Source organism: Parasteatoda tepidariorum, chromosome 10 (assembly GCF_043381705.1).
Source record: "Parasteatoda tepidariorum isolate YZ-2023 chromosome 10, CAS_Ptep_4.0, whole genome shotgun sequence".
NCBI classification, from domain to species: Eukaryota; Metazoa; Arthropoda; class Arachnida; order Araneae; family Theridiidae; genus Parasteatoda; species Parasteatoda tepidariorum.
Window position 1 is genome coordinate 48,208,789 of NC_092213.1, and position 17,718 is coordinate 48,226,506.

At 29.1% G+C, this 17,718-nt stretch overlaps 1 protein-coding gene across 2 annotated transcripts in view; it reads left to right on the forward strand.

Moving 5' to 3' along the window:
- LOC107456209 (uncharacterized) overlaps window positions 1-15,161 on the forward strand; it is a 15,906-nt gene extending 745 nt beyond the window's left edge. Inside the window, exons 1-2 of one of the 2 annotated variants that reach the window (XM_016074012.3) lie at window positions 6,485-6,711; window positions 11,030-15,161. In XM_016074012.3, the coding sequence (XP_015929498.2) occupies window positions 11,072-13,303 (2,232 nt within the window). In that variant the 5' untranslated portion in view covers window positions 6,485-6,711; window positions 11,030-11,071 and the 3' untranslated portion in view covers window positions 13,304-15,161. Of the gene's footprint in view, window positions 1-6,484; window positions 6,712-11,029 lie in introns of those variants that run through there. The other variant, XM_071187132.1, reaches the window with a different exon arrangement.
- The last annotated feature ends 2,557 nt before the right edge of the window (window positions 15,162-17,718 follow it).

A 17,718-nucleotide genomic window follows, 5' to 3' on the forward strand; every position in this document is an offset into this window, starting at 1 on the left:
CTTACATAAAAAGCTTGTTTTAATTATAAAGAAATTATTATAATTATAAGGAAAATTTAACGGTAACTACTAGCCATAGGGGGAGATTAAAAAATTGCCTGGTACTCGCTACCTAATCGACACTTATTTTGTCGAAAATGCACTCAATAAGTACTTTATCATGATTATTTTAATTAAATATGAATTTTGTCTGAACTTTTTTTATAATTTTCCGAATTTTAATTTTTGAAAATTTAAATTTTTGAAGTGACACACTAATTAACCCGATATAATAAATCGCAGTCTAACTGGCACACGAATCGAAAAAGGTTCGCCATCTCTGATTTAAATCTCATTTATTAACAGTTTTAATACAACTCTGAACATTCTATTGTACATCTGAACCATTTATACAATAATTATGAAACACTTAAACTCTAGATAGATTCCTGTCCAAGTCAAAAAATTTCTTTACATCAATTTCATACTATGTATTTATCAGTTGTGCAAAATAAAATTTCCTAAAATCACATAAATGTATTTTCTTTTCTGCTGTTAAAAAATGATGTAAGTTTTTTCTCATTAACAATTTCACAGAAAATGTAGGATTATTAAAAGGTGGGTAAACCATATATTAAACTATATAAACAGTTAAATATATTAAAACAGTTACATATTTTACACTCATTTGATATTTAACTGTAGTAGGAACTACGTTTCCCAACTCCCTATAATAAAAACGAAACATAATTACCTAGGGTGTTTTGCTGCAAAAGATTCTGCAATATTTCATCTATTTAATAATAAACTCCCTGAATTTATTAAACTAGTTATACCGTGGTTCAAATAATATCATTAAAGCAGAGAAGTTTACTACATTGAGAGTCTATCGTCTTAGAATGGAGTCATTGTGTCACAACTAGCTGTACTTTTATGAGCAAATGATGCCTCTATGATGAGCAAATGAGAATTTCTTTAGGTGCAAGAACCATGGATGTCCTTTATGGGCAAGAACCATGGATGTCCAAGGTCAAGTCTCCATTGAAAGAACAGGTGAATTATGTCTCTTAGAGGACGGCAGTATGGATAGTCAAACAATACCTTGTAAGGCTTCTGTGGCCTATAGCAAATTCTGCACTTCAACAACGAAATTTCTGCAATTAAAAGTAACTTCCACTTGCTTTTGTGCATGAAATTCTGGATGCTTTTCATATTTTCACTCCAAAAGAAAACAGGTATTGATAATAATAATTACGCATATTTCCAGATGGGTAATCATTAGTTCAAAAGTTACCACCATGCAAAAGAACCACATGGCAATGTGGTTCGTTTCCCCCCCCCCCATCTGTACATTATGAGTGGTTTTCAGGGTACTTCTTGTATCTAGTAAAAATTGAGCTGATATTCAATATAAACCTTCGTCACAGTACAAATAAAAAATTACCATTTGTCTATTAGAAAAGAATATGTAGTGAAAGCGACGGGAATTCAAAAAATTTCTGAAGGTTACTTGCGTTCACTGCATATATTAGGGGGAGAAAGTAATGTCGTTTAGGTGCATCTGATATTTGTTATCAAGATTTTATTTTTAATCGATAATTCACTCTCGTTAGCAACAACCTTTCAATGCCGCATCAAAAATGAATCGAAAAAAAATTAATTGGTTCTTTGACTAACGAATCTTTAATGCGGCGAAACGACATTACTTTCCTGTCCCCCTAATACATGAAAACCTAAATGTTCCCCAAAATTACCACCTATAGACTTCAAACTTGGCCACATTTATTTTACCACATTTATTATAACTTACACAATACGCAGTACTGCAAATCTATGAACGATTTAGGGGGGAGGAACACAAGGAAACCAAAATTTAATGTCAATATTTCCTTTATAATGTAGCATCTGAACTTTTTATTTTTCAAGATTTCCTCATATTTTTGCTCATACATAATGGACTATATTTTCCTTAAAATATTTACCTTATTTTCCGAATTTGTAAGAAATATTCTTATAACATACCAGAACACCAGATCAAGTCACAAAAGTATAGACGAAATAGCAGGCGTAATAAGGACCCGATTTATAACCTCAATATTCCCCTTCATAATGAAAACATCATGATGAAAACACCTAAAAAAATTCCGAAGATTTATCGTCCTTTCTGCGCATGTACATGAATGCCTATATCTGTCCTTAAATATTCACTCTTATTTTTCAAACTTGGTCGCATTTATTATTACAATTTGCCTATACACCACCCCAAGTCACAGGATTATTAATGAATTAGGGCAGCACAAAGAAGGTTTAAATTTAACGTCGCTATTCCCTTTATAATGTAGCATCTGAACTTTGAATTTTTCAAATTTTTCTCTGATGCTTTGCAGATACATTAAAAACTAAATTTTCCGTAAAATATTAATCTGTTGTTTTCAAACTAAGTCACGTGTCTTATTGCAATAAATTAAGGCAAATTAGGGTGACATAAGGAGATATCTCATTGAAACTTCAATATTTCCCTTTATAGTGAAAACGTCGTGATCTTAAATTCGACTATCGAATTCATCACAAACTAAACTATTTGGCACAAAACTTATAATTTTAAGTCTATTAATATTATTAATTATTATTAGTCTATTTATTAATTATTATTAATAAGAGATTAGAATTCCTTCTTCACGCTAATGATGATCAAAATAATTTGGAGTTTGTTATTATTTTTTTGTTAGTATATCCGCTAATTCTATTTATTAACTTTACTAACGCTACTAATTTTATTTATTAACTTGAAGTTCCGCCAAAAGAAGCTCAATCATTTAGGGCTCCGTAGCTGTAAAAAATTGCGAACATCTGGCCTATATTGTCTCTAAATATTAACCCATAACTCTCAAACTTGATGAGACATGTTGTTATGACACCACCACACCAAGCCACAAAATCATAAGGGAATTAGGAGGAGCGCAAGTTGGCCGAATTATAACCTCAATATTCCCTTTTCTAAAGTAAACTTACTTATGAACTTTGTTTTGTGAAAACTGGTAGTAAAAATATTCGATATTTTGTAATTCCAAAGGAAGAATTATGATCCTAGTTTAATCTTCGCTTAATTCCTATTTAATTATACAATATTTGACTTTCTTCTGTTTTAATATCAAAACTTTTCTCTGTATGACGACTGCGTAATGAATTTTTCAGGAAGCTTCGCTCGCCAACATCAGTAATTGCTACGCAGTCATCATTGTTTACTTCGGGAAAAATATACTTGAGGGTGCCCCTTAGCGAAATTGGCGACTTATGTTTGGCGCCATACTTGTTCGCCCGGAACGCCGTGGTAACCCACAAACAGGACATTTATATCTATTATTAATTAAACCTTCATTCATACACCAGTCAATCACTGTTTTTTTTTCATTGTTATTAAAATCGTACAGAAGCTTAAGATTTATCTTATTGACAGTATTCATTTTTAGTACCAGAAGCAAAAATAACCTTACCAGCCGTTATCCAAAGTAGAACTAACGGATCTCTGAAGTTACATTTAAAAATTCATTTAAAAACAACGCTAAATTCTAAACTAATCAGAATCACGATCAAAATCTGAACCAATCAGAATCATGATTGGCTTTCAACATCGCCCAGCTTGGCCGCTTGGCGATCAATCGCGATCACAACTTGGCGGGGGCACCCTCAAGTATAGTCTACCCGTTTACTTCTCATTAACCGTAAATATTTCCCACTAACACAATAAACATTTTAGTTTCACAATAAACAATTATTGTATCCCTATGTAAGAACATTTTGTCAATGCGTTAATCGTAACTAAATAGACGATTGCCTAGATTTGACAAACAATCATTTGTACTTACAAGCAACTGTACAAAAATTAACCCTAGGAATATAGATTGTGGGACTCAATAAGAAGATATAAATGCAAAGTAGCAATACTTGTTACGAGACTCTATCAGAAAGTAAAATATTCTGTCGTTCTCTACTTCTCTAAATAATAAATCTGACTAAATAATAAAACTTCGAGTGAAAAAGAACAACATTTTATTTATATAATAATTTTCAGACGATTATTTCTTGTTTCACAAAGAGAAGACGTTGCCATGGCAACTCGGCAGTTTTAACAGAAAACAAAAGTTAGCTTTTAGCTTACATAAAAAGTAATTAACAACTTTTAACAATACTCGTTGAAGATATTTATAACAATTCAAATAGGAAATGGGTATTTATCACAATTTATTAAGTTCCTATTTTTATAACATTTCACAATGAATATTAAAATTTATATCTGGCAGCGGGTAATCTCTCTCTGACTTTTGCTAATTTTTATTAACATCAACTCAAGCGCGAGCTTATAAAATAAATATCTCGTCAGAGGAAAATAAATTTTCGACACAATGGATATATAGCAAATATTTAAAGCAAAAAAGCTGTAAAAATCACGAAAAAGCGCTTAAATTTGCAATAACTTTCAAACAAATAGAAATTTTTAAAAACAAAAACTCTCGCTAAAATTGTAAGAAGAAAATTTAAACCTTCGAAAAATGTAGTATTCAAAAAATATAAACATTAAAAAAAAACAGGAAATTCTATGCTAAGTTCATAAACAAATATGGACCTGTCTGCGTGTCAAATTTCAACTCTGTATTTATATTCCTGTGACGTGCAGAGCGGCCAGAAAGGCATCTTTTTCAGCAAGTTAAAACAGTTAGTAATTCTCGACCAAATTATCCAATGTTAAAATTTTTTATTCCATCGTATTTCCTGTACATTTTTCCACGCACGTTAGCACTCATGTATTATTTTTACGTAGCGAAACAAAATGTAACTTTGAGTTGAACACCCAAACAGGGATGGCGTTGAAGTCTTACGATTTTTTAATATAGACAGAAATAACTTTGATATTTTCCTGTTTCCTAAAGGTAAATAAAAAAATTTACCTAAAGTTTTATTAAAAATAACGCAAAATATATGTCATATTGGTTTTTTATATGCTTTTTGAGAATTTGTGGCATTTCAATGCGTATATACGTAAATAAATTAGGAGGCCTGTTCTTGAAAGAGAAAATAAACAACCCTGATTATTAAGACTTCTCAAGTATATTTTTATTGCATTTGGAACATTTTACGAGTTTTTAAAAGCTCGAAAAAACGCTTTGAAGAACTTTAAAGAACAAAATCGCTGTTAAATTGAAACCAAAAAATAAAACATTCTCATGTGCACATATGCCAACTAGACTGTGTAGGGGTTAGTGAACTAGCCTTATATCAGAAATGTCCATCGTTCGAATCCCGGACAAGGCATGAATGTTCTTTCATTCTCTGTACTATCTGTCCTTACTGTAGGAGCAATGTTAGCTCACCTAATATGGTACCCCTAAAAGAGTGACTAACAAATCTTCACTAATACGTCTGAATTAACGAATGTCAACCCAGGTAGGCGTTGGAAAAAAATATATATACACACATTAAACAAAAAACAACTTAATAACTTTTAATCTAGAGATTAGATTCTTCATTCATTATACTTCCTCCTACATAATGCTATTTTTTTCATTATACTTCATTATGATTCTTCATACGTTTTGATTCTAATTTTACAAATGCTAACTAATTTGCGTAAACTTTTTTTATGCTTCTAAATAAGATAAAAAAAATTTTCTCTAAATAAACATATCTTTTTCTCCACGGATTGGGTTTTTTGGCTCTTATGAAAAAAAGAAAAAACGTCATCATACCGAAATCGGGAAAGTCACAATAATTTACACAGGAGAATAGTCGAATATTCGGACCACTTTCATATTAATTTTATCTTTTACGGATTTCACTATGTCTTTAGGACTTAATAATGGGATTAAAAATTATATGTACGCAATAAGATTCTGCAATTAAGCACATGGTTGAGCATAGTGTCTTAGAGTTATAGACTTAATTTTAGAATCAGATTGCATTGAATACCAGCAATCAACGTCACGCGTGTCTAGCGAGCCTGATTGGTTAATCCACGCGCAACGACGCTTGCAAGTATGTAACTGTCAAACTCATTCCTTGAAATACAATATCATGCAAAATAAAACAGTTAAAGATAATGTCGCTATGCTGCATTAATGATTATAAGAAATATTTTCCATTTTTCCTATACCAGTTTTGCTAAATTTTAAATCACAAAATACAAAATTGGAACGAAATCGGTAAAATAGTTTTTAAATATTAAAATGTCAAAAAAGTATTTTTTTTAATAAAAACTGCATTTATTTTTTTAAGAGAAAAATCTCTTTAACAAGCAAGTTTGAGTGTTTAAATTATCTTGGACAATTTACGCAAGATTATTCTTATGATTATTAAATGATCGTAAAAAATGATTTATTGAAAGAAACGTAACTTATTCAATATAATATCTGCATTATCTAAAGAAGATTAAAGAAACGGAAAAAGCAATATTTTAACCTAAATCACGTTAAAATGGATTATTAATGTATGTTTATAGTATCTTTATTTTATGATCACGGCTGTTTTATCCAAAGAAAAATAACTATCTCTTGTTTTCGAGAAGATTTTATAGAATGATAAGTATTAGAATGATAAGGAAAGAGATATTCTTGGTGAATAAAAGTATTATTTCTAAAGATTTATATTATTTAAAATGAGTTTCACTGAAAGACCTGTGAAAAAAGAAATTTTGCGAAGTTCTTGACATATGAAAAGCGTTATTCTTCTCAATTAAAGGTAAGACGCAATGTAAAATTATCCTTAGTTCTATATAAATATATTGTAAAAAATTCCGGATGAAATTACGGTATAAAGTACCAGCACTTTGATTGCATCATCCATAAAAATCATTTTTACCGTAAAATATTATACCGCATAATTTTTACTGTAATATTTGTTTAATTAGATTAATTCAGTGTTTTTACGGCAATTATTGCTGTAAACGATTAATCAGATTTTTGATTTCGTAACATGTTCCGGTAAAACGTGACGGTACCCTGAATGCCGGAATTTTTTGCAGTATAAAAAAAGGTAATATGTCCATAAAATGTAGAATAGCTGTTTTTTTTTATAAACTCATTCATTTTAAGCATTGATGCATTATTAAGCTAAAACTGAAACATTCATGCAAAAAAAAAAAAAAAAAGAATTTTAGTTTTCATGAAAATTTTTTTTAAAACAATAATTCATTAAACGAATTATTCTTATATCGTTATTTATGCAGTTCATTCAATCTAAAGGTGGAAAAAATAAGCAACAGATCGAAATGGCGGCTATACAACTCTTCTTCTAACTTTTCTTTAAACTCTAAACTTCTAACTTTTCTTTAAACTCTGAACTTTTCTTTGTGAAGGATGTACGGTTGAAACAACAGCGTTTATAGTTTTCAGAAAAGGCAATAACTTTAAAATAGATCAAGTTTTCAGAACCAAGAAAATTTTTTTGTCTAAAAAGCAAAGAAAATTCATGTTTTCACTTTGAAACTAACATTTTTATCAATAAAATAGCATTTAAAGATATCATAACAAACATGCTAGCAATTTTGCCGAAATTTGCGCAAAAGTTAGATTCTTATAAATTTTATTTATTTATAAATTTTTTTTTCATTTTTTTTCCTTTACTTTGCTTTTTTTATCTCAACGTTTCACTAATTTATCTGAGAAGCTAGACAGAAGATAAATATATTGATTTATTTAAATGAAATAATTATTAGAAAATATTTTGTTGCGATTTAAATACTACAAAGTGCTCTGATTACTTTTTTTTATTTTTGAGGTATGAAATTTTTGACATCTTGGGAGTTTCACCCAATTTTAGAAGCACCTGGATTTCACCCCCCTCCCCTAAGAAGTCACCCTTTTCCGGATGAAACTCTCAGAGACAAGAATTTTATTTTTCAAAAAATTTTATTTTATTTTTTTCCAAATACTTCGAAAACCAAACAAAAATTACAGACTTCTATCTCTTTTAGGTCCGTAAATTAATGTTTGCCATTTGAAACGCGAGAGATAATTTTTCGTATTTCTCCAGTGCTCTGTATTTTTATACAACTTGTAAGATTTTAGAGATAGAAATGCCTTTAAATTATCCTGCGATTTAAACTGGAACAAAAAAAATTACGAAATATACAGAAAAATTTCCTGCATGTTTAAATACAGATTTTTCAAAAATATTTACCTTAAAAGTCTTATATTCTATTAAGCTAAGAGGAAAAATATTTCATTATTCAGTAACCAATATATGAGAGCAGTTACAAATGTACGTAAGACAATTTTTTTTTTTTAGAAACAGAAAATTTTTGCTGATTTTTTTGCTTCCAAAGAAACCTTTCACCGCAAAATAAAATAAAAAAACGCATTTCCGTTAAGAATATAATTTCAAATAAAAATTCAATTTAAGTATGAGTGAAATCAATGAGTGAAAACTGATTGTGCTTTTATTATTTTTCTCACATTTTTTTACAATGTATTTTAAGTATGTCGTCCATTTAATTTCGAACTGTAAGTCTTAGTTTAGTGACATATTCTCCACAAGCTTTAAAACTTAGCATTGCATTGAAATAGTTGTAAAGTAAGGAGTTATTTCCCCTCTTTCTCTGTTAAATTGATCCAAAGAAAAATGTGTACGATAATATTGTCACACATGTTCTGACAATATATTTGTAAGGAAATATTAACATATTCAATAGTCAATCATAATTCAGTTCCACATACTTCAGGATCTTTTACACGTGCAGTGATGTCAGTGTTCTTTTTTAAGGCACGAAACGTATGCCTGTATAAATACAGAAAAATCAACCAAACCATTACCAGGAAATCACGAAATCGTGATTAGAGTCATATATAATTTCTTTCGAATTTCTGAAAGAGAAAATATATTGTTCTAAATTAATTTCAAAGATGTCGTCCTCTTCCAGAAAGAGGAAGAAAACCATTTTCATTTTCCCGTAGACATTTTTGTTTTCAAAAAATTAATACTAAACGAGATAATACTAAATAAATAATTCGAATACTAAATAAATAATTCGAGATCATGCGTGATTATAGTTTGTTTAAAGTAAGAACTCCCCCAGCCATTTGTCTGTCCCCCTGGTGGTGACTATGACAACGAGGTATAACTATTTCAAGTAGAGGTGTGGGATCACTGTTCAGAACAGTTTTTGACTTGGGTCGGCGAAAAAAAGGGAATCTTTCTCTTCGGTCTATTTTTTTTGCCCTAGAGTGAGGTATTCATGTTTCCATAGCAACAGACGGCCTCAGACCTTGTGGTGTGGGGGTGGTCTTACCGTAGACAAACTATACTTCAGAACAGGAAAGCACATGCTTGATTTTAGAATTCGCAGATTTTAGATTCGAGGTACGAGTGTGGCACCGATTCTAGCGATTTTGACCAACCAACAGTGTGTCCAGGCTCATAGTCCCAAGCTAGTCTTTTCTTAAAAATATCATTTTCATTATGAAATATTTTTTTAAAAAAATATATTTATTAATTTATTATTAATTACTGGTTAAAATAATTATTAAATAAAGTCATTAATAATTACTATTGCTAAATAGTTAAGGAAATTTTGTACACAAAAATAAATTTTTGTCTGAAAAGTGAAGGAAACTTATGTTTTACATTTGAAATTAACATTGAAACATTTTAAACCAACATTAAAATATAATTAAAATAGATTTTAAAGATATTATAACAATAATATAGAAAATTGAACATTAATTAGCCCAATAGTTAAGTTTTTATCTTCATAATATTTTTTTTTCATTTTTCTTCTTTTATTTTGCTTTTTGCATCTCGCAGTACGAGTATGGTACAGGTTCGAGTGATTTTGGTTTACCAAACGTAGGTCTAGGCTCTTATCTAGACCTTTGTCAGAAAAAGAAATTTAATTATAAATTTAAAAAAAATACATAGGATTAATTTATTATTAATTATTAATTGAATTAATTAAATTAATTAATTGAATTGGTGAGTTATTAAACTAACTACAAACTAAAGTAATTAATAACTATTATTTTTAAATAGTCAAACGAATTCTGTACAAAAAAAATTATATTTTTCTGACAAAGCTTTCAGGATTTTCATCGAAAAAAAATCTATGTAACCAATCATGAGCAAGATTTAAAAGCAGCTTTTCTAGGAAACCAGTCAGTATGTTGTGGAATAGAAACATGCGATAGCTTTTAATTTTATTTGAAATTTTACTACAAAATTAAGCGCTGAATTCAAACAGCCCAGTTTTTGTGACCATGTCCATTACTTGCAAAAGTATTTTAAAAACGGACACTTTTAAAAAACAAATCTTTAGATAAAAGAAAAAAATTATGGTGCATATATCTGTTTCAGGAAACAGATCTTATTTTTTTCCTGGTTGGATCTCTTGTAATAGTAGCAGTAAAAGTAATATTTTTTATCAGGTGAAATGAAGCAGATATACTTATAAGATTTTCATTCAGTTATATTTATTACATATCCAATTGCATTTCTAAATGTTTCTTATTACACAAATACCATTTGCAATCTTAAAAATATAATTAAAAATTTGGCTAAAAAGCATTATCGTAATTTAATCTATTTTGTTCAAAACTTTTCAAGGCAGTTTGAACAAAAACAGCAAATGCAATTAAGTTAATAAGATAATAAACAATACAATTAAGATAATAAATCATAGAGAAAATCTCCGATTTTGACTATTTCTTGTAACAGACATTTAAAGGCAACACGTTACTTTTAGAATTTATTTATAACTGTTACATAATCCAAAATATGTGACGCACTAAATAGTATCCAACTTTCGTTTTTATTATTTATTCTCTATCCCAAATTGTGTAGTGTCTTTCCTTTTTTGTCACTTTACTGTTAAATAGCATAAAAAAGACGAAATTACTTTTTACTTTCAGTAAAACAGCCAATTATCACAGAGATGTTCATCAATGAAAACTCATCAGGTTTCTCTATTTTAATAAATATTAAAAAAAATAACAATAAATCATATTTAGGCGCTGATTTTGTTTTAACCATAAATCAAATTAAGCAATATTTTTCCTCTTCGCAGGTCCAGAAACAACTTGACTGAAAGTAAAATTCTAACGTTCAAATGGCTTTCGATACACGTCAATACTTTGCGTATTTAATGATATTCTGTTTCGTCACTTACCTCATCATCAGCTGGTATATCTCAAAAGAACATCGCATTAACGTCAACTATAAATCAGATGCAACAGAATACAACACATTCATCATCAATCAAGAAGAAGAACATCAAATGAGCACTAAGGAAATACCATTAGTTTCTGGTAAGGATACGTTGGAGGATAGAGATTTCACCAACAACATATTTGGTAATATTAATGCAGACTCTCCGGCAGAAGACTCAAAAATCCAATCTGATTTACCATCTTGGCGTAAAATATTTTCAAAAGAAGCAATGAATAATCAGATAAAATCGGTCAGTTGGAATGATTATCCATATGAAGACACAAAATTAACTATGAAATTAGCTGTAAAACCAACCAAAAATCCTGCTTTTATAATTGATACATCAACATGCAGGATTCCTAAATTCGACCCATGGGATTCAACAGTACGTAATATAATCCATCTGTACGATCCTTTTATATGTCCGGGTCCTCCTTTATTCATGACTGCAGAACCGTATGGGAGTATTTATTTGAATTTATCAGTATTAGAAAAACATTACAATTATACTTTTGAGGATGCAAATTGTTGGTACTGGCCGGTGGTGCGCCAATACGAGCCAGATCAAATTAGAGAAGATACAATCATTTTGACTGATTCAAAGCGGCTATATTTTTATTTCGCTCTTGATGAAGACCATATTGCAGTGAAATGTTACTTCAAAAATAACTTTACATATCAGCAGTATTTTCCTCTTGTTAGATTAAAAGATGAAGTGGAAAATAAAAAATCTGGAATCAAACCTACAGCTCCATTAAACGTTATTCTTCTAGGCATAGACTCTGTGTCAAAGTTGAATTTTTTGAGACATTTTCGACAAACTAAAGCCTTTTTGGAAGAAAATATGAAGGCTTTTGACATGAAAGGTTACACGAAGGTGGCTGATAATACTTTTTTAAACATAGTACCTATGTTAACCGGGCATTTCGTTGAATATTATTGGAACGAAACAGTCAGAGATACATTCTTTTTCGATAATATAAGCTTGATCTGGAAAGATTATGCTAAGCAGGGTTATAGAACGTTTTTTGCAGATGATGCACCATTTAATGGCATATTCAACTATTTCAAGAGAGGGTTTTTTAGAGAGCCTACTGATTACTACTATAGACCTACAGCGTTAATGATCGAACAATCCGAAGTTAGGCACGCTGCAAAACAGTACAACTCAACTTGCATAAATTCTCAACTTGAAACTGATCTTATGTACGACTATTTAATAAATTTCGTTAAGACCATGGGTGGCAGACCATACTTTGCTTTCTGCATGGTCTCTATCCTAACGCATGACGTTGCGGATTATGCAAGCTATGCTGACGCCCCTGCGGCTAGATTACTAAAAGGCCTTGATGAAACTGGAGCTCTGAATAATAGTGTTTTAGTCATATTCAGTGACCACGGCATACGGTATGGTAAAATAAGGGAAACTTACATTGGGAAGTTTGAAGAAAGGATGCCATTTATGTATATACACTTTCCAAAATGGTTTCTAGCCCAAAATTCTGACATAAACAGAAATATGATCGTAAACCAAGAACGTTTAATGACCCTCTTCGACATTCATGCTACACTGAAGCATTTGCTCAACCCTAAAAACGAATATGTAGCAGACTTTGATGAATATGGACTTAGCCTTCTTAATGAAATTCCAGAGAGCCGCACTTGTGATGATGCTGCTATTCTGCATCATTGGTGTCCTTGCAATGAATTCGAACAGTTGGAAGTAAATAACCCGGGTGTTATAAATGCTTCCCAAGCCATAGTCAAACACATAAACATGCTTTTGCAACCCCATGCCGATGTATGTGAAACTCTGGAGCTTGCCAAAGTTATGGATGCTCGACAAGGATTACCGAACGAACACGTACTCAAATATCAAGGCCATGTCAATGAAATTATAAACATGCACATAGTTTTGGGCGATGCACCACCGACATTGGGTGATTATCTCATAACACTGGAAGTCAAACCGGGGGGTGCAATTTTGGAAGGAACTGTTCGATATGATGCAGAAAATGCGGTACTAAGAGTGTTGGATGTCAGCAGAATAAACATGTACGGTACCCAGTCCTGGTGCATAGATAGTGCGAAACTAAAGCTGTACTGTTTTTGCAAAGTACAGATTGAGTGAAAGTAGTGCATTCATTACTTCAGAGGAATCTATACAACGGGAGAAACACTTAGTAGAAAATATTCTTTCACCTTCCTCACTGAATTGAAATTTAAAGTATAGAAAAAGTAAGTTTAGGCAAGCCTAGAGAAGGCCATAAATTTTTATTTGCCGAAGAAAAATTTCAAAATTTAAAAATGCTAACAACTTATTGGAAAAGAACTTCTCCATTGCGTAATCCTAAGTTATCTTCTCACAAATTATTTTCCCTCGGATATTTTACATTTTTCCTTTCAGCATTTTCTTTTCAGAATTCCCGACGAAAAATTTCTCCCATGGTATGACGTCCTCCTAAGGTAGCAGTGGGCGTAAAATAAATATTTCCACATAATTCAATGTTGCTGAATATTAGATCAATATTATAGTTTAACGGGCTCTAAAACATTTAACAGTGGATAAAATTAAAGTATAATCACTTAAAAATGAATTCAATGCTTGTGATTTTTTTTTATTCCAGTACACTATTTTTAAATGTTCTGATAAAATTTCAGATACAAAAACATGTTTGCTCCATCTCTTCTTTATGATATATAAAATAATAATAATTGGAAGAAAAAAACTGAAACTGGATAAAATGATAAGGAATCTGTGTTGCAATTTAACTATTTCAACCAATCTCGAAAAGTTTGTGTGCATTGCATTCAAAATTATTTTGAGATAAATTAATTAAAATAGACTGACATAGACTGACTGACATAGAACGTGGCTGGCACTATAAGCTCAGACAAAGTGACAAATCTGCATTATTTACATATTTACATTAAAAATATGTAAGGAAATCTCATTAATTAAAAATAAACATTTACTCAGCAAAATTTGAAAGGATACATATTTAACATAATTTTATTAATCAAAATTATTGAAAATGTCCAGTCATTTTTTAGCCAATTATTTATCATACATGGAACAATTATTGTGAATTATTGTTTGTAAGAAATAAAATGGTCATAATTAACTAACTTTTAATTAACTAAAAAATCATAACTCTGGTAATAAAAATCAAAATATACAATATTTAAACCATTCATTTGGTAATTTTTCAGGTCATCCAACAACGACTAACCGGAAATCCTAGAAAATATTACCGGAAAACTAACCGGAAAATATTACCGGAAAACTAACCGGAAAATATTGCAGCATATTAAGTAAAAAAATACAAAACTTAAAAATGAATTTGCGCCATGGTCTGAGGTATCGTTATAAAATTACCAAATTTTTATCATATATTAAAAAAAACATTTTTAATTGTTAACTTTACCAAAACTTGTTAATTTTACGAAAACAATTCAGTAAAAAATTCAGAGCTTTTTAGTGATCCCATAGAGTAGATATGGCAAATTATAACATATTTTGATAGTTGAGACCATACTTTTTCCTCACTGACTGTAGAATAATCAAGGTAAGAAAGGTTTACTAAGGTTCCTATGTCATTCTTTATTGTGTTGTAACGTTGTATGAGTATAAGACGTACATGCTGTATAAGTATAAGCAAACTCTTCCCTTTTTGAGAGATGCAGGCATTGAAATAATACATACGTTTTTTTATAGAAGTTTAATAAAAATATCAACAAGTTGTCCAAATAATGTATAATTTAGCAAAAAAATATCAAATCAAACAGATAAAATTTCTAAATTACATAAAGTCTTTTGAACTTTATTATTTAATGTGTTTCTCGTGGTTTTACATTAATCCAATATTATTTTTGTCCCATATTATCTTTAAACAAATATTTTTTGTTTATAACATATGTTTTATAATTTGCTTTGTATTATAATATAGAATACTTAATAATTTCACAATAAAAATATTTTTCAATTCGCGTGTACAGTTTTTTAATATTGTAAGCAATGACCATTCTTAAAGTCTTTTTTGCATGCAATTTATTTAGCGAAGATAAAAAGAAATTACAAGGAGACGAAGCAAAAAAAATAATAAATAATGAGGTTGTAAAAAAAATATCATCATAAAACCGGAATGTTACTTATAAAAATATAGTTTTTCTTATTATTTAAAAAAAACACACGCTATTCTAGAAAATATTTCTCATGCTTGAAATATATTAATTATATAAGACTCTTATTCTAAAGATGCTTGACAAATAACATAAACTTTTTATTTCAAAGTAAATAGGTATAGATAATCTAAAATAAATATATTTACTCTTTTTGGTAATAATATTTAATCAATATAGATATAATCTTAAAATAATATTATAGACAATCGAAATACAAAATATAAATGCATGAAAAGTAATATTTATAAATTTCTTTTTTCTTATTAAGTGAGCAATAAAATATAAAAATTCCAATTTTTAAATAATAACTTAATATGATAGAACAATGTTTTTCTTTAAAATGCGTGGTCATTTAGCAACTTAAAAACAAAAACAGAAATTAGCTAATTACCTTTATAATTTAGCTGCCGAAGATATTTTTCCAGAAAATGTCCAGAAAGTAAATAAAAAAATAACGTTTATAAATGTATTTTTAAGCCTTAACTTCCTGGGACTTCAAAAGATGAGACATGAATTTATTTAAAATTTTAAGAAGAATTAAATGTTTCATGACTTTTTTTTGAAAAATATATGTCAAAATATACATTTTCTGAAAAGATAAAAAAAATTGAAAATTTATATTGTTTATTAAAACTATATGCTAAATAGCATGTATGTTTTGACATGAGCTGAGCACAGTTAAAATAATTTTGAGATAAAATGATTTTGCAAAGGAAAGAAAGAAGAAAACAATTTCCAGTTAGTTATACACGGGTAAATGTTTTTTCATCTTACAAATATTTATGAAAATTTATCTCACAAGGCGCCTTGAAGAAAATCGAACAAAATCTTCAGATATTATGTGAAATAGTACATTTTAAATGAAATATAAAAATACTAAATGTTATAAATATAATAATAACATAGCATTAAAAAATTTTTAATTTAAAGTAAGTGATCCACAATACAGAGATAAGAAAAAAACAGTGTTTAGTGAAGAGTTCTTCCAGCCAAAGAAGTGCAATTTCATTTTTTTTTCTTTCATTTACTTAAAATAACATCGTATATAAGTCATTTTATTTTGCGTTGCTGTACCAACCGATTAAAAACGTGTAATTCTACAAGAAATGGAGATTAACAAACAGGGGGAAATATTTCATGATTTTTATTCCTTTAAATGACCAGACGATTTCTTTTTTTATTATTTGGGTACTTTCAACTCTAGAAGAAGTGAAGTGATTGTTTAAATCAGATTTAATTAAATACCTGTAAGCGACGTCAAGCGTGTGCGTCGAACCTGTGATTGGCTTTTGAATCCACAAATGCCTAGATTTACCAACGATGACGTCACTTGCAGGAATCCAATTAATATTTAAATAAATTTCAATTTTTATAGTTTCTAGAAAAAGTACTTAGTATTTTCATGACATGAAAGTTTTGCATCTACATGAAAGTTTTATTCGGTCTTATTTAATATGTTTTTTATGTACATACTTCATAATTGCTCTGTGAAATAATTAGTTTAAATTTTTTAAAAAAACATTCTTATAATTTTTAAAAAATTCCAATACGGTGTCAGGCTACTTTTAAAGATAATTTCAACCACCAAATCCGTAATAATTTATAACATTTTTAAACTATACTTAGTGTAGTAAGCTTCTTAAAGCAATAGAAATTTAATAATAATTAATTAAAGCAGTAAAGTGATGAAAATTGGAGAATTGAAATTCAATTTTTATTATCCTAATGTGAAACAAACTTATTCTTTTGTAACTATTTCTTAATGAAAAAAAATCAACATTTATCACATTTTAAAATAATATTAATAGAATACTAAAGGAAAATAAAGTTTATTAAATTTTAAATAATGCAAGTAACATCTAATATTTATACAATTATATCAGTAATAGATAGAATATTTCACTTTTATTTTCCTCAATTAGGATTAATTTAACATCAACTCTCGATTGTCAAAAAAAAAATATTTTTCTAAGATAAGCATGAGGAAATCATAATTGATAAAAATATAAGTATTTATTAATACATTGCTCTACATATTCATAAATTTCTAAATACTATTAATAAAATAAATTATGTGAAATTAAATGTCAATGTATCTAACTATCCCTAAATTAATTCTAACACTAGTAGTAGGCACAAATAAAACAGTTTTCATTAAATATTATAAAAATTTGTAGCTGGTGTAATTTTTAGTGCATAAATTGTTAAAATGTTAAATAAATTGGATTAAAATTGACAAAGCTAACCTATTAAGCTCGCGAGTATAAGAAAAGTTGGTTCAAAAAAAAGCTTACTTAAACTTTAAAAAAGGTTCATATGCTAGCCATTTGTATCATAGTGTTAAATCTATTGACCTAAGAT